The following is an 18,135-nucleotide window of genomic DNA, read 5'->3' on the forward strand; positions in this document are numbered from 1 at the left end:
TAGCAGTATTTAACTTCAGAAATCAGCTGCTCTTGGTGTAGCAGTCCTGAGCTACGAAGCTTTTAGGGACAGAGATAGATGTTCAGCACCACCCATAATAAACTAAAGGAGTAAGCCCAGTCCAGTCTCCAGGTCTTAGCAATGAAACAGCACTGGCAAAAATCCCTTTGCCTCATAGAATCATAAAATAGTTTGAGTTGGAAAGGACCTTAAGATCATCTAGTTCCAACCCCCTGCCATGGGCAGGGACACCTCCCACTAAACCATGTCACCCAAGACTCCATCCAACCTGGCCTTGAACACCGCCAGGGGTGGAGCATGCACAACTTCCTTGGGCAACCCATTCCAGTACCTCACCACCCTCACAGTAAAGAACTTCTTCCTTATATCTAATCTAAACTTCGCCTGTTTAAGTTTGGACCCATTACCCCTTGTCCTATCACTACAGTCCCTAAGGAAGAGTCCCTCCCCAGCATCCTTATAGGCCCCCTTCAGATACTGGAAGGCTGCTATGAGGTCTCCACGCAGCCTTCTCTTCTCCAGGCTGAACAGCTCCAACTTTCTCAGCCTGTCTTCATATAGGAGGTGCTCCAGCCCCCTTATCCTCGTGGCCCTCCTCTGGACTTGCTTCAACAGCTCCATGTCCTTTTTATGTTGAGGACACTAGAACTGCACACAGTGCTCCACGTGAGGTCTCACGAGAGCACAGTAGAGGGGCAGGATCACCACCTTTGACCTGCTGGTCACACTTCTTTTGATGCAGCCTCATTACAGATGATATAAGTATTTGGATAAGTCTATGAAATGGGTTATTAGTACAGTATCATTTCTGTAGTGCTTTCCTGAGCTCAGCCAGGTAGCTTTTTTGTGAAGAGCAAAGCAATCCTGTTGTGTTTTCAGAAAGAGTTTTGAAGCAGGTGACACCCTGCTGTTAGGCCAAGATAGGACTGAAAGCAGAAAGGCAAGGGTTTGGATTTGACAGCTTAAGTAATTTGGAAGACTCAAAGCCAGAGAAGTTGGGCCTAAAACCTTGTCCAAATCCAAAAGAATGCCTGAGAATAAAACAAGGTTGAGCACCAAGCACCCATAGATGGCCAGGTCATGTGCAAACTCTCTCACAAAAGGTTAGCAGCCATGATTAATGAACAAGAAGTTTCTCCATAACTGAGCATCTATACATACACTTTCTCAACTCCACAGCACTCATGTGCTCTGCAAACCTTTCAGTACGTAGGGCAGTAGCTTCCTTGAAGAGTATCTAAAATCCTTCTTGTTATCTTTCTGGCTACATATGCAGAAATCTGGCATAGATGGGAACTCCATGAGCTGCATCAACTTCCTCCTGATCCCCTGGATTGCTACTACAAGCCAACAGCATGAGTTGCCACTTAGAAGGCAATATGATCAGAAATCACAGCAGCAGAAAATTAACCTGATGCCTGGATTCATTCCCCAACGTAAGGCACACACATTATTTTCTAGCACTTCTAAGAAGGAAGACCTGGAGAAGCTTTCGAGAGATGGGACAAATGGCAGCTTTAGAGTAGACTGTGGCTTCCAGCACTGGAGTACGTGTCTGACGCACAGCTAAAACCAGCAGCAAAACACAACCCTTATGGGGGAGTGTGTCAGGAACAAGCTTGGCCCATGGCAAATGGCAGGCACTCTCTCAAGTGAGTGCTCCAGTTCAGTTCTTCCTTCTTTATAGTCCTCAGCAGCATTTCCAACAAAATCCTGACAAATGGATAAATTTAGTGCTGACCTTTGCCAAGTGGAGCTTGTTAATCTCAGGATTTTTTTAAATTTTATTTTTGATCTGCTGGGTTTTAAGACAGAGCCAAGAAAAATGAGAGGCAGGAGGGTGAAAAGAAAGAAAATAAAGTGGAGTCCTCTTTCCAGTCCTTCTTGGAAAGTTGGCTCTCTGAACAGCGATTCCAACCAACTAGGTTACAGGTAGCAACAGCTAGGAATACTTAGTATTTTGCACACAAATCTGTTAAACTGCTTGGAGATTTTCACACAGCTGCTAGACACAGACTTCCACCAGGCTGAAGGCACCTACATACTCTGGCATCTGCCCTAGTCCTGCTCAGCAATGCAATGCATTCATGTTACTCCACGTGGCACAAAGCAGACTAGCCAAGGAACTTAATGGTAATTGGGGTGCCCCAAACTAGTGCCCCACCACAGCACCTCTCAGGATCTGGTTGTATGGCACACATCTTTTTCCAAAGAAGGTTATTAAACCACTTTCAATCCTTGGTTAGAGTCTCCACTTCATGGAGCAGGTATATGCCCTCAGATGGAGCTCAGGAAGGATGAAACTGGCTTCTGTCCTAGTCTCTGACCCCCAGCCTCAGACACAGATTTGTACTATGCGGGTAAGGATCATATTCAGATTCATGTCTGCTCCATTAGCCTGTCACATTAAGATATAGCCCATGGCAGGTCTGGACTGAAGAGTAGCTGTGTTGGAAACTGGGGAATAATTTGGATGATAAGTAGAATGAAAGGCCATGTGAACTGGAGCAGCATGGGGGGTTAAGAAGCTGCTAGATGTACCAGAAGGCCTCTGGGCAGGACTATGTATCAATATTCACCTTCTTGAGCACCATGCAATGCTCAATCACTTGTATTTGCCCTATCGTCATGCACATTTGTTTTTGAAGCCAAAATAGCAACGAGCATTTAGCTAAAAGCAGTCAGCAGAAGGGTACCCCCAGCCAGGTAATTTGAAGGCTTCTTGTCATTCTTCCCAAGTGACACCACCTCTTCTGTCTCCTCCTCACCTCTGCTCAGTCTCGTTCTGTTTCTCTGTCTGAACTCCCTGGTGACCTATCAACCACCAGGCTCCTGTGACTGAATATTTCACATATTTCTGCACTTTTATACTCAACTACCACCCTGAAGTTAAACCTTCTCTGCTAAGATCAGGCAGAACCCCCCAGGGATATAATCAACTCTGTCAAGGATAGCATTTCTGAAATCACAGCAGTCTTGCTTATTAAAAAACCTCAGACAAGCAAGCACTCAACCATTGAAGATGGTGGGATTTTGTTCACATACTTTGAACAGGGCATGAACTTGAATATTTACCAGATCAGGTATGGAAAGCAGCAGGAGTGTTTACAACTTTCCTTGCCTTGAGACCTACGTGTGGCCTTAACCACCTGCATGACCAGGCCAGCATCCTGTACAGACACAAGATCTATGGCTCATGATCATTTTTCCTAAGTTTGAAGGAAGAAAAGACCTCTTCCTTGATATTCCACATCAGGTGAAAAATGTTTGCAGAAGAAATCCACTGGTTACTCAGGAGAAGTTCTGATTCCTATACTATAAGGCTTAGTTTTCTCCTTGTATTGGACTACTATTTCCAGACTCTGACACGTCACCCAGAAGTTGTTTCTCTGCTCCCTCCTCCTTCGCAACATCTTGTGACAGGAATCTGATGCTCTCATGAAAATTTAGCATCTTCCTCAGAGTCATATGTTTTCTATATAAAACCCTTCGTACTTACTGTGGAAAAGCAAAAGAGCATTTCAGAAGCAGCAGCAGCACATTGTCATGTTTCTGTCCTTTATCTTGACCCACAAGATTTCTCACTTTTGCTGTTCTTTTATCCTCCATCCCGCATGGGATAGTGAGCAAGCAGCTGTGCAGGTTCTTGTGCAGAGTCAACTCACACAAGAAGGGAAGCTGCTTTGGATTGTGGCTTTGACTTGGACAAGAAAGATACAACACAACAAACTACTATCCACTGCTAGCAGCAACATCAAGATGAGGCAGCAGTCAGAAAAGCAAAGTTCTTCCTTATCAGAAATCATGCATTGTGAAAAACAATACAGAGGTAGACAACAGATCCTGGATATCCACTGTCAGAAACCTACATTCAAGACAACTCCAAAACCACACACAGTTTGAACGACAGACTTTTCTTTCTAATGGCATGCAGAACACCAAGACAAGAAATTACCTGGAGTGACACTCTTTTTTGGAGTCTCAGACAAACTGGACATCCAAACTTGGAATCCAAGAAGAGGGCAGATATGAAGAGAGAAAGTAATTAGAGAAACAAGAAAACAGTCATATCAGAAAGTTTGAAAGTTAGTCTAAGACAGCTTTGAAAGAAAAGTTAAGTTTTTCTTAAGAGTGGTGTTGGCATGATGGGGATCCGCTTATAGGTCAAGTCCTAACAACTACCCAGTTAATTTTCGTTTTAATTTTATACAGAACTTATGAAACTGATCTTTACTGATCCAATTTTGAGATCTCAGAATAAAATATACTCTGAACTAATTCCCAATAGGACAGGGAATGCATACCAAAAGACAGTTTGACTTATTAAGCCTCAGACCTGCAAAAGTATTTAGCTTTGCAGCTGTTAACAATCCCCAAAAGACCAACAGGCAACTCACAGAGATTGAGCTTAGTAAACACATGCAAGTTTCTACAAGCATCTTGTTACACCCTGGAACAGTGTTAAGGAAAATAACAATAGACAAACAATGCTCCATGGAAAAAAGTACAAAGCTCCAATAAAGGTACATTCAAAGCATCACTAGAAATGCCTTTTTTTTTTGAGCCAATGCATATGGCACAGAAACCTAGTTAAGGAGACAGCTAACAGAGTTGCTACTAAGAAGGTCAAAAGATTTCCCTCCCCCTCCATGAAATGAGGTGTAAATACTTGGGTTGGGATTCTGGGAATAATCTTCAAATGTTAAGTGCTTGGGTTTGGGTTGTTTTGTTTTGGTGGTTTTTTTTTTTTTTTTTTTTTTTTTTTTTTTTTTTTGGAAGAGTTAGCAGGTTTGCCCCCATTTCTAAATAAAAACCAGCAAACACTCCTCTTCTTGGAATGAGGGTACAGAAGGGTAACTGTTACTTTCAACGTTGCCTTGGAGAAGAGATCAGGATAGGCTAAGAATTTCCTGAATTCTGACAAAAAAAATCCAAAACACGATTTAAAAAAACAAAACCTTCATCTGCAATAGGGAACCCAGCTCTGGACCCACCAGTTTAACAGCACAGAAGATGCATCCTTCAATCACTGGGAGAGAGGGGCAAGCTATATTGGTGGCCTTCTCTGCTAGACTTTCTATTGTCTTTTGACCTGCAGAATATCATCAAGTCAGCCAAAAATCAGTAATAGATTCCTAGTACATACGTAACTGAGAAATTGCTAGCATGATACAAAGCATAAGAAACAGCTTTCAAACCTTCCCACTGGAAACCAGAGGTCCAAGAAACACATTACTCCATTTCCTCAGCTCTGTGGGAATGGTGAGGTTTTGAAATCCTTTCTCTAAACCAGACACACAATTTTTACTGTGTTAGAGCAAAACTGTAATTCAGATGGATTCAGTATTCCGCTTCCTTTTCAGTAAATTCTCCAGTAGTTCCAGTTTGAGGAAAAACCTGAAACCTTCCAACTGCGTAAGTCCCAAGCCCATGCACTGCACTATCACAATATAGCACAAAATACACTGTGGTAAGTTACAATAATTTACTTTGGATAACCATTTAAGACAAAAAGAAAAATGCTTTGCATTGGTAGAATACAACAGGAAATCATCTGGCAGAGTAACTTGCGCTCTAGCTGATGGAGGGAATATACAGCATGTTTCTATTACAGACTACTCGGGGCACGCACGGGAAAGGGTGCGAAGGAGTTGTTGTCAGCAACTTGTCTACTGGCTTTTGAATAGACTTCCACTGCCTTCAGAACGGGATTATGAACCTCAGTCAGCTGTCAGATCTTTTTCCAGACAGAACCACCTGAATACGGCAGTGATACATAAAGCAGATGATGTATTGCAGAAGCAACTGGGAAGATTTAAAACAGTTTGCCCCAATCCAAGCTGGCAGCAAAAGGCTGAAACAGCCAACAATTAAAGATAGAGGGAATGAGCTGTGCTTAACAAAAGCTTAGGGCTACCCTGCGTCTGTCTGGCCAAGAAGAGAGGGAGTTTAAGCTTAAATCCACAGTAGCCATATCTACAAACACCCTGTGCAAGATCTCAAGGAACTAAACTCACCATAAAAACCAATTCTGTCAGATATTAGCCTTTTTTAAAAATTTGTTTTTAAATAAAGTCGTTTTTTCTCCTTGCCAAAACCATTGGTCTAAACCAGTATAAAAGGGTAATGTAAGGATTAACTGGTAAACAATCCCACAGGTCCCCAACACGGGCTTCCCAGCCCAAGCAGCAGCATAAAAGCAGCAGCACTTCTCAGCTGCCCCAGCCTGACAGCAGCCCTATGTGGATGAGGTTGCTTCTGAAGCAGAAGACAGCTAGCATATTTCAGCTGCTCCTGCACATCTGCTTAGCATTAAACTTCCTTCTTGGGGATTTTTTTCTTTATTCCAAAACGTTTCAGCTCTAATTGCTACCAGCTTCTAAGAGTCCCCCCTACAAATAATAAAAATATCATACATTAGTGATGGATTCCACTTCACAGGGAGCTCAAATGAAGAGCCGCGGAGGGAGCCAGGGTATGGGGAGGAGGTCAAAGGCCCCAGAAGCACGCTGTGCCCGAGCCAACAGAACACAAGCTTTGAACAGCCCCGGGTTTCCCCTTTAGGACAGAGTTTTACTGGAATTCTGCATGGGGCTTGGAGCTGGTTTCCAATGGGATTGGTAACGGCAAACGAACAAACCCTCACTTCCTGCCTCTCCTCTCCCCTGTTGCCGCATGGCCAAGCACCGGCTGGTCTCAGATGACTTGGAGGTGGGTGGGTGGGGTAATCTCAGTATTTGGAAGGGAAATTAAAGTTGCCTGCTCAAAGCAAGCCACTCCTAAGGCAACAGCATCCCAATTCTGCTCTTAACACCAGCCCCCACAGCCCTTGCTGCTGGCTTCAGCTGGAGCCAGAACAAACCCCTCTGATCAGAATTATTTTTAAAAGCTCAAAAGAAACACAGGTCCATAAATTACAGCTAAGCCACAGGGCTGAGGCGGTTGTGAAGAGCACAGAGGAGGCTCCCTTTGGAGCCATGCTGCACAGAAATAGCAACAGAGCAGGCGTGTCACTAGAAGCAGCCACTGAACCCTATCGCATCCGAGCTGCCAGCACAGAGGTGGGCAACCCAAGATGGACTCCTCAGGTGGGGAAGGAAAGAAAGTAGTTGGGGGGGTGGAAAGGCTTTAAAGACGTAATTAAGCTGGTTTCTGTGGTGATAGAAACACATGAAATGGATTATTTTAGCTTTTCTGCTGCCAGTGAGACTGGTTATTTTGCTGCTCCTCCCACCACTAGCAAGAGAATAGGTGCCAGACTGCTGGGGACCAACGCTTTTCACTTGCAATACAGCCTCACTCATCTCACTGTAGCAGCAGACTATTTGTCTCGTGTGCAGTCAGAACACAAGTGAGCTTCAAGGAAAACCTACAAAACCTAGAGTCAGTCTGGAGCCAAATGCACAAGCTCAGTGCTACCAAAATCCAGGAGATGCCACATTCATGTTTCACATCAGTACTGCACATCCAGCTGGGTCCCTGGTCCAGCAGGTGCAGAGAAACTCCTCCACAGGCATTTTAGCAGTAGCTACTGATGCAGGTTTCTTTTTGTTAGTAACATTGCTTACAGTGTTCAGTTCAATGTTGAGTCCACTATGTATTACTTCTGTAAAGGCCAGAAGGAACACCCTCCTAAAGATTCAGGGGTTGCACATTGCTGGGGCTACCAAAGACCTTTATAATAACCTTTTTTTTTTTTTGTTTTTAAACTAGTGTCTGTATAGCTGTCTAGCCTGTTAAGCTACATATTTCCCAACAATATTCCTCCAGTAATTATCAGGAGTTGGATCACACTGGTTATGAGTCTCAGTGTGGTTGTCATTCTGGCCATGTAGCCCTTGCCACAAATGATTTCTGTGCATAGCTGAGAAGTTAGTATGGGCCAAAGACAAGTCCCCACAAGTGATCTGGATGTGGCTACCTTGCTTTGGAGGGCAAAAGTAGTTTAATTATGCAGGCATGACCTGTTCTGTGGAAGTTGCCTTTCACAGGAGAAAACAGTCGTAGGGCCATTTAATTAATATTTCTCTTCTGTTCTCATGAAGCCCTATCTTAAACACCACTTGGAAATACTGAAATCTTCCAGCAGCTGTTAAGGTGCACCTTAAAATACTGAGAAAAGGATTATAAGAACAAGTGGCCATGCTGAAGAGATGCTAACATCTGAGACTGCCCCTTTCCAACAAGGATCAATTCTCTAGGTCATTAGTCCTGTCCATGAGGAGGTACTAGTGGCTCAGTTATTTAAGGACCACAATGGTGAGTGCAGCTGAGCATTTCGCAGGTTCATTTCCCAGACATAAACCCTTCCTGTCTTTATTGGAAGGATGGAAAGAGACTAAGCAGTACAATCTTAGAGTAGACTGAAACTATACCGGCTTCCTGGGAAGTCAGTGTTCCACTCCAGAGAACTTCACTGGTGGTCCAGTAACCGGCTGGAGCGGGGGGAAGTAAATGCTGCTTTTACTCATCACTGTTCAAATAAAAGGCATTAAGAGAAGAATGGTGGTGTTCTCATCCCTGCGGTGTTATTTGATAAGTCAGCAAGAGTATGCTGAGCAAGCTGTTCCTTAGAAGTATTAATTTCTTAGAATTGGCCTAGAGCCTTGGTCACTAATGTTTGTCATATATGGCAGAACAGAAAACAGAAATTAAGCCTTTATTTCAGTCTAGATTTTGGAGGTCAAGCCTGCCAAGAAGCTGGTCTAAATGAAGTGCCATGTTGTTGTCCTAGGTGCTCAGGTGAGACACCTTACTGCCTAGAGCTGGTAAAGAACCCCAGGGGGCCAGGCTCAGTCTACTCAATCCTTTCTCTGGCTCCTCCAGAGCTTCTTCGTGGGATTTTATCTCCAATTCTCTCCTCATCACTTCCTTTCTGCCCTCTTCAGACAAGCTGAGGAACAATCTCCTCCTCTTGACAAGGTAAGGCTGGCCATCCATGCAAACAAGACCAAGAAGCTCCGTGAAGAACCCCAAAACAAACAAAAGCTTGTTTCTGCTCCCATGTGCAGACAGCACCATGGTCAGTGTTCCCCCATATCTTTGTGAGCCATTTCCAAAGCCTTCACACCCAGACCCACTGACCGTCCTTTGTCAACCTGTCTCCAGATTACTCTCCTCTAGCCCCTTCCGCTTCAGCTGGGGCTTGGCACTTTGGTTAAATGGGAAGGCAGTAGTCCTGGACTAGAGGAGGGGGAGAGAAATACTTGGTGTTGCTAACCTCCCCCAGGAACAGGAGTGCTTTTATCAGAGAATTACTCTGATAGAGAGTCTGCATGTAGCTCTACAATGTGGGTGTAAAAAAAGCTTGGAAAGAGTGAAAATGCAGATGAGCTTTAATCTGAACTGGAACCATTTTCACACATTCCTGGCTCACACAATTAACTCATTCAATTAGGCAGAGAAAAACAGATAGCCAGAGAAACAGGAGGATGGCACAGAAAGGTTGCAAGTGTTTTGATCTATTCCAAGCACTACTGCTCAAGGCACCCTGTTGAACTGAGCCATTGATGTTTCTCCCTCCAGGCTCCAGAGAGACCTAAACAAAAACAACATTTGTGCCCGGTGCCTGACCCAGGGTGGGCCTGGTCAGCCATTACGCTTCTTAGGTACCACAATGACAGATTTATTTGCTACTGAAATTGCTGGGCAAGCAACAGCCACCCCATCCCTCACCAGAACAGCTTAAATAAGCTTTCCTTGCTCTTATGCCGTAGGATGCTGATGCATTGTGTTTAAAGCAAGTGTTTTAAGGTAGTTCTTGAAGGAAAACAGAGATATATTCATTTTTTTTCCTTGCCAGGAGACTGTTTTAAAATAAACCTCTCATCCTTGCAGAGGTATCTCCTCTTCTATATACGTGAAGCAGAACACCTCCACTCCCCATGCTGTGTGTTCAAGAGAGAGCGTCCTGAAGGGCTACATCTTGAAAAACGAAAGATTTGACTAGTAGATTATCAAACATGAAAATCCAGCTAAAGTGCAGGAGTAAGAGGATTAGCAGCAGGCATTAAATAAGGGCTTTAATTTTAGTCCTATTCATCGAGTTCAGCCCCATCATGAATAGCTTGTGCAGGACTTGTAGTCAGGAAGAGGCGCTGCATTTGTGCAGGAGGTGGGGGCAGATGTGCTGAGCCACAGTGAGGAGCCCAGTGAGGACCTTGCTCCCCTTGGCAAATGTGGCTGCTCCGGGAGCTGCCAGGACTCCTTGCCTCCCTAGCACCAGGCTGCAGACCAACCTCAGACCACTTCCCCTTGCCACGTAGCCTGGCGTACGCTAGACCCACACACACTGCTTGGAAAACGTTCACATCTGGCTTTCACGTGACTCAAGCATGCCTCAGAAATTCATCATCTGGATAACTCACTCCTGCAGGGGAGAAATCCACAACCGGAGAGCCCTTTCCTGAGCTAGGACAGAGCAGCAGGGCAAGAGGATCGTATGCCCAACAAACTGCACAGTGACACACTCAACAGCTGCATTTCTACAGCCTCATATAGTCCTTAATCCTTTCTAAAAGCACAGATGTAAAGAAAACTTAGTCCCAATTTTCTACGCTGTTCACTTCTGCAAAAGACTATCCTAATTCTATTCACAGACCCAGGAGTATCCAGGATTGTTTAACTTTTGTTCTGGCAGCCATAACACATATTAACTCTTTCCACATGGTAAGCAAGGACTGCTTCCCACATGATCACTGTGGTACAGCCCCTGCACATACAGCTTTGTAGCAATTCCTAGTTTTGCTGGGAAGTGCCTAGAATATCTGAACGCTAATCCCCATCTACAGCTGTACAAACTTAGAGCATCATCCCTCCAAGGGAAAAAAAGGGCCTCCAGCACTGCCAAGGAGGACAGAGGAGCCCCAGCCATTACACTTGGAAAGTCACAGGTACATACGCACAATAGGATTCATGCATGGCTCAAAGAAAAAGAAAGAGCTAGAGTCAAATTCCAACTGTGAAAAAGTCATGCTGCCAAGCACAGAGAGCGTACTACAGGATCGGCATGTCCAGGCAGCCTGTTTTAATTGGCAGCAGACTGAGCTGGCCAATCGATGCATACATGATAACTCCTGCTGAACACCTCTATAAGTAATGTTTCCAGCCATCTCTGGTTAGATAAGCCACTCCATCCAGAGCAGACTGGTGAGGATTTTGCTTGTCACACAGCCCAGAGGCAGCCAGAGTGTGACAGCTATAAAACCATGCACAAAGCTAAAGGCACTTAGAGAGTGCTGTTTTAGGGGTGAGTGCTCTCAATAACCTAAGGACGCACACTCTGCCATCCAGATTTCCTTCTCACAAGAGAGATTAAAGTTTCAGGTGCTCACTAGCCTGAGACTAAGTTATCTGAAACACCCAGGTAAGAGGTCTGCTTCTCTCAGCCAGACCCGTCTGTGCTGTGCACAGATTCCTGCAACGGCTGAGGATCATCACCCTCCACTCCAGCTCCCAAGTGCATTTCTCACCTGCCTTATCTAACATGCCAAAATCAAAATCCAATACCACACAGTTCTCTCTGTGCAAGAGGAAAACCCACGCAGGCAGTGTTATTACCATCTGCCACTGACAGACAGAGGAGGAAGGCAGAAGAGGAGCAGATGGAGAACACACAACTCCTTAAATCCATGAGAAATGCCACTACATCCCCCAAGGTACCAAGTGCTTTCTCAGCGCTCAGCTGAAGGCTCTCTGAGGCATTCAGAAGGGTGCATGCTGTTCTGCCATAGCTGTGCTCAAGCCACACCTCATACTTGCAGTCCTTCCCTGCCCATCCAGCCTCCCTGCCCTCTCCCCCTGACACACGGCTTTGTGCAGCATTAACACTGAACTGGGAACGGCGAAGAGCACAAACACATTCCTTTTCCTAATCCTGTACCCTGTCCCCACACTTCAGTTTAAAAGCCAAGGAGCAAAACAAAAAACCCACACAATACACAAACAATTCTTCCCTCTCTTATCCCGTCTTCCTCCCACCCCAGCATATGGGCCACCCAGAAGATGACAGCATTCCTATACATCTAAGGGCCACATGTCAGCAGAAAACTGAAATGGTGCAGAATAAGTCTCCTATCTGCTCTCCTCTTCAGTAGCCTCAGGCAGAAGTCCAAAACATTTTGGTTTAAGCAGTGACTTTAAAAATATGGTGTACAAGGAGAAGTGTGAGATCAGTTTCCTCCTGCCAGAATACTACAGGCTGGATCTGGAGTGTGGGATTGGAGTGGACAGATTCACATCTTGACTGAAGATGCAGAATTGGGTCACACACACACAGATGCTGCAAGGAATGAAGTCTGCCTGATTTAGCTGGTGCTTTTCCTCAAATATACCATGCTGTGCCAGTGCACCTGAGCACAGCGCATTAGCCCTGCTTTGGAAAAAAAAACTCAGCAGAGTGGATGTTCCTTCAATTATACGAAGAACTTTAAAATAGAGATACTTACAGGCTTATTAAAAACATCAGGAAAGAAAATGGCTGTTTTGGGAATTGCTGCATCAGGCAAAAGCCAATAAACTGAATAGACTTTGGAGTTCAGCAAATTGAGGAAGTTTAGCAAGTTGAGAAAGAATAATTGTCCATCATGAGAAGAGGAAGATCCATCTTCAAGGACTGAACTGAGGATTCACCCTGAGATTATTAACTACCAACCCCTTCCAGAACTAGGCCCAAGATGTACATCCCCACTAATTATATGCTAAGGTTTGTTTGGTCCTTGGTTGCTATGCTTCTGCCTGCTCTATCCTTCTTTTATTACTAAATCTTTTAACCTCCTGCTTAAAACAAAAATAACAAAAAAAAAACCCAAAAAAAACCAACCAAAAAATAAAATAACAACCTATGTGAGAACCAAAATGTTCTGCCAGAATCTGCTGTTTTTGAATTCCATGCAGTAATTAGTAGATACAGCCAAGAAGGTTATTCGCATGGTGGGGGAACAGATCCTGATTTCTGATCAAGAGCAATCCTGTCAGTACATGCTTGTGACGTTACAAAATAGTGGCTGGCAAACTACCTCATCCAACCATCCTCCATCAACAGGCCAAATGGCACCAAGGAGCCAGTCCACCATCGCTCTTTCTGCACTAATTGTGGAAAACAATGCAAGGAACACAGCACGCACATGTGATTCATCAGGACACAAACAAGAGCACATGCCTCAGTCTGCAGGGATCATGTCACACCACAGATTTCTTACAAGGATTAAGTCACCAAGCCCAAGCTACGTGGTTTAAAATGTTCCTGGGGCCTTTCCATGGGCTTGGACAAACTTAGATCCCCATTCACCACTTTAAAAAAACCAAAGATTAACCTTCCAAACTGAAGCTTTCCTTTTGGATGGAGTATAGGGAGACAGACTTCAGAGACAAACACCACGATGGCAGAATGACGCAAACTAATATTGGAGTTTAAAAACACATTCTAGCTTTGCTGCTATCACCTAGGCTCAGATTCATTAAGCAATAACCAACTGCCTACTTCACTACTCATGCATTCAATGCGAATAGCCACATGACATCTGCTGCAGTCGGCACCCTGACAGGAGATGCATTGTTTCATGCTGAGATTCACCATGTTAGTTGTTTTTTTTTGAAACATCTTTAGTAACACACTCCTAAATTTGGCCCCTTTGAGAACCCACTGAAAAGGTTCAAACTTCCTCTGCTCTGGCTGAGCAGAGAAAACTGAGACAGATTTAACAGCCAACTAAGTTAAGGCATGCCCGCAGCATGCTTGCAGTAGCATTCACGGTTCTTCTAATATTAAAAGAACATCAACTATTCCGGATGACATCCCACCAATACTATCACAACCTTAAGGCAAACGAAAGGCAGCACCGTGCCTCTCTTGCAGAGGTCTATCCTTCCTTCTGCCTCCACTGCATCCATCTCCCACAAATATTAAATATCTGCCAAGGCTGGAGGCTGTATGTTCTATCCTCATCCTGTACCCACGTGTAGCTAAATGCCTGCTGCAGATCTATGAAGCTCCATACTCAGTTCCACCAACTACGTGGCGGACATCTCAGTCCTGAAACAGGCAGAGACAGCTTCAGCCACACAGCCTTGCTGGTCCAGCTAGCAGCTCACACATTTGTGACCCCATTGAATGACTAAGAAGGGCTAGCGCACACCATTTCTCCATATTGCCTGAAAGCAAGTAGTTCAAACTGAAGTTAAGAAAATAAAGCTCATTCATTAAAAAAAAACAAAAACAAAAACAAAAACAAAAACAAAAACAAAAAAAAAAAAAAAAAAAAAAAACAAAAAACAAAAACAAACAAACAAAAAAACCCAAACAAAAAACCAAAACAAACCGAAACCAAAACCCACATGCCATAGAGCTGTATAAATGCATGCTGGACATATGCAGTGTGACAGGACCGGAAAGGCTCAGCTCTGAAGTGATGAATATAGCTCAGTTGCAAAGACAGAAAAAGCCAAAGAGGTAAGGCACTTCCTTTCATAATTACAAACGAAGCAGGAAAAAACCCAAACCTATCCCTGATAAAGAAATAGCAATTAAGACATATCCCTGAAGCTGACAGAGCACACATCCTCAGGTGTGAGAGTGAGGAGGAGGGTTTCCCTAGTAAGGAAGAATTAGGCTAAAGAAACAACTCTTGCTGTCAGCTCTACCCCACAGCAGCAATCCCACAAAGCGATCAGCCAGGAAGGCCCTTGGTGTTATAGTGATCTGCTTGTTTCTCACTTCTGTCACTGTTGCAACACTCTCAACCCTACTTGATTTTTCTGAGAGAAAAAGAGAGCATTACAGATGTTTCTGTAAAAAGTCAGAGAAGTAGCTTCCAATGGACTCTGAAGTTTTTATTTACTTGCCAGCAAATACATCCTTCCTAGTTTTAGATTACAGGAGGGAAAGGAAGCAGAGATTGTTGTCTGGGTGCTGCCATATTCTGCTAGTCCAAAAATTGGACATGGGAACTAGGTTGAAGGATAGTTCTCTCTGCTGAGGAAGCCAAGCCTCATCAGCATCCTCATTGAGGCAACGCTGGCTTGGACCAAGCTGTTAAGTTAATATTCTAAGTGCTCAATTACAGGGTCTATTTATATAGATTTCAGCTGGCAGACTCAGCCAAAGTACAGCCAGCTTGATGTAGGCAGGATCTGGTCAGCTGAGAAAAAGGAGACACTGCAGTGCTGATGGAGCCATAAACTTTATTCCCTCTCACTTGGAGGAACATCCTACCACCAGCAACAAGCTGCCAGAGAAAGCCACTGAGCAGCAGCTTGAAGCCAGCTGTGCCCCCAGCAGCAAGCAGGGCAGCCAGAGCAGTGGGAGTGAGCAAGCAGCAGTGTTTTTTGTTAGGATTTCAGAAGAAGGTGGTCAGCAGTGCTCCTGCTGGAGCTTACTGAAAGCAGTAAGCACAAGGGCTTGGCTGCCTACAAGGCAGGTGGCAGAGATCCATGCATTAGCTTTGAGAGCAGAGGCAAAGCAGCATCTCTTCTGCTGCATCTGACCCCACCGTTAGCTAGAAGAATGCTCTCAGTAATTGAGGAGCATTGAGACTCAGTATGGAAAAGCTGCAAGGGTCCCTATTGCCACCAAACACCAGCTCCCAGATGTTTCCTTCAGCTTCATGACTGGGAATGCGTCAACAACTTTGGCATGAAACCAGCCAGGAAAGATTCTCAGCAAGAGAAGGCAAGATGATCTTACTCCAGGAGTCTGAAACATGCTCTAGCCAGCAAGGGTGGGGAGGGAGGGAAGCAACACAGAGGGGACATTTTTGGGAAGAAACATACCCCAACTGGTTTTACAAGCCACATCAGGATTAGCAGATGTCTCAAGGGTTAATTAGTTCACCAGGCACAGATGGTAGCTGGTAGGGTTTGCGGAGTGGATTAACCTAATTTGTGGTTTGTAATGTACCATGCAAATACCCATTACTAGACTTGCAGCAATTCTGCCCTTATTTTGATTTGAGGAGAGAAAACCACACAATGGATGCTTGCATAGTAGTGGTGCCTATTTTGAGTGACAAATGAGTTGCTGTTCACTTGGTTAATGTGATCGACAAATTGGAGTCCGGAAAGCAATTCCTTCCTCTTTTGCTACAGAGGGTCTTTGGAGAGACCTAGACGAGACCATTTGTTGTGAGTGCACAGAGTATGCCCATGGTAACCACTCCTCACAGTTGTACTGAGGTACCTTCCGCACTGACAGATGGTCATAGAGCAACAATTCAATTGCCTGGTAACATGAAGGCAGCTTTCTGAAGCAGCTCTGCAGCATGTCAAGTAAAGCCCCACAAATCCAAGGTAACAAACAGCACATGTGGCAGTTCAGGCCACAGCAAAACATCCATGCCTATGCAGAACCTCCGTTGCTTCAGTGAAGCTCCAGGTTTCCGCGCTGACTGCAGGTCAAAGCATTTACAATTAGATCATATCCAAGTAAAGGGCTGCGTGTTTATACAGCTCGTTGCACAAGAGGAAGCCTGGCTCAGGGCTGGCATGTAGAGGTAGCCCAGAGCAGTGCAAGGCTCCTTTCTGTTTTGTTAAGGGCATGCCATGCTATTGCATTTGGTTCAGAAGGTCTCAAATGTTTACAACCAGTATCAGCTACAGCAATAAGTGTTTCCATAACTCCTATTAAACTCTGAACTTGGATTAATTGTCTGTGCTCTAAGGAGTGAGCACAGGACTAGCTAGACATGCACTCTGGCAAGGCAGAGGTCAGGGTAGAGGTGACGTTGGCTGTCAGAGGCATTCCCCAAATGTTTCTGCAACAGGCCGTGCTCATGTTGTGCCTGCACATGCCTGAGACCCAGCAGCTGTGGGATTCCTGCTGGACAGCGTGGGACAGCTGTGCTCATGCCCCAAAGCCTCCTCTCAGCACATCTTTGGTCAAGGCAGAAGATGTGTTCACAGGCCTGATTTGCTGGGAGATGATTGCATTTTAAAGTACCTATTTGTCTCTTGTTTAAAGATAGAATAGTGTCTGCACCTACAGAGGAAACTACATTTCAAAGCCATTGTTAGCTTAAAAGACTCTCACAGCACACCCTGGAAATTTGTGCTTATTTACCCCATCACTTGTTTGGGTGTCATAAAGCTGGTCTTTGTTAGAGGCTGCAGCTACCAACTCCCTTGGCATATTCCGTCGCTCATTGTGTGCGCACTCCCACAATATCCAGCTCTGAACAGAAGGAAGCATTCCTCTGCTGCTCTAAAATCAGGCAAGAGGATGGCTGGGAACAGAGTCTCTTTATGCAGCTCATTTGGTCAGAGAGCTGCTTCACATTCCTCTTCATACCAGCTAAATGGAGAAAGTATCCCTAAATCCCACTGTTTCCAAGCCCTAGCTGTGCAAGGGGCCAAGTACTAAGAAGCAGAGAAGAGGAAATTGTCCCAAAAGGAGACCTGGCACCATGTGGAGGTGGGACAGTCAAGGAAGGGAGCCTGACTTGAGCATCCATCCCTCACACGAATGGAGGAACACATCACTTGGGCAGGACACCAAGAAAAGCCCAGCAGGACAGCATCCAAAAATGGCATCTCTGCTACACAGACTCAACTGAATCCCTCTTCCCCTAATGCCATGGCAAATCAGCTCTGATTTCCCTCCAGAGCCACAGGAATGGAGGAGCAGCAGTTTCCTCACACTCCCAAAGCAATCCTCACATCCCTTACAAGATTATTGCAACTCCTGTGCATGTCAACTGGTGCACTGAGCCCAAAGCTCACCTGGTTTCCTAATGCTGTTTTAGGTCACTGCTAAATCAGGTTGCCCCAGAGACTTCAGCACTGTTTTTCAAAGGTCTTTACATAGCCTGAAACCCCCAGCGCTCAGGATGTGGCACTTCCCCAGGAGCTCTCACACTCAGTTCTGCCTTCTACAGGGTCACTTCACCTTTATGGTCAGCTTCTCTAGAGAAAGTGCTGCGGCCAATTCGAGTCATAGGCCTCCGTGAACAAACACTTCACTTAATATTACATTTAGGAGATCCTAGTAGTGCAATCCAGTTAATCTTTGTAGGAGATTAGGAAGATGAAGCATGCCGTAGTTTAGCACATTGGGCCAGCACCTAGTACCATGCTTGCCTCTTCACCACCACAACAAACCTCAGCGAAATTCAGGGAAAGGAT

The 18,135-nt window shown here is 44.9% G+C and overlaps 1 protein-coding gene across 4 annotated transcripts in view; it reads right to left on the bottom strand.

Annotated features, from left to right (window-relative positions):
• Positions 1-18,135, bottom strand: part of SH3PXD2A (SH3 and PX domains 2A) — a 265,696-nt gene that overhangs the window by 79,213 nt on the left and 168,348 nt on the right. For 2 of the 4 annotated variants that reach the window (XM_030487968.1, XM_030487966.1), the window contains exon 7: positions 3,977-4,024. The exons of the other annotated variants lie outside the window; for them this stretch is intronic. In XM_030487968.1, coding sequence (XP_030343828.1) covers positions 3,977-4,024 — 48 coding nt within the window. The remainder of the gene's footprint in view (positions 1-3,976; positions 4,025-18,135) is intronic. 4 annotated transcript variants of the gene reach the window in all.

This window comes from Strigops habroptila, chromosome 5, assembly GCF_004027225.2.
Source record: "Strigops habroptila isolate Jane chromosome 5, bStrHab1.2.pri, whole genome shotgun sequence".
Classification (NCBI taxonomy): Eukaryota; Metazoa; Chordata; class Aves; order Psittaciformes; family Psittacidae; genus Strigops; species Strigops habroptila.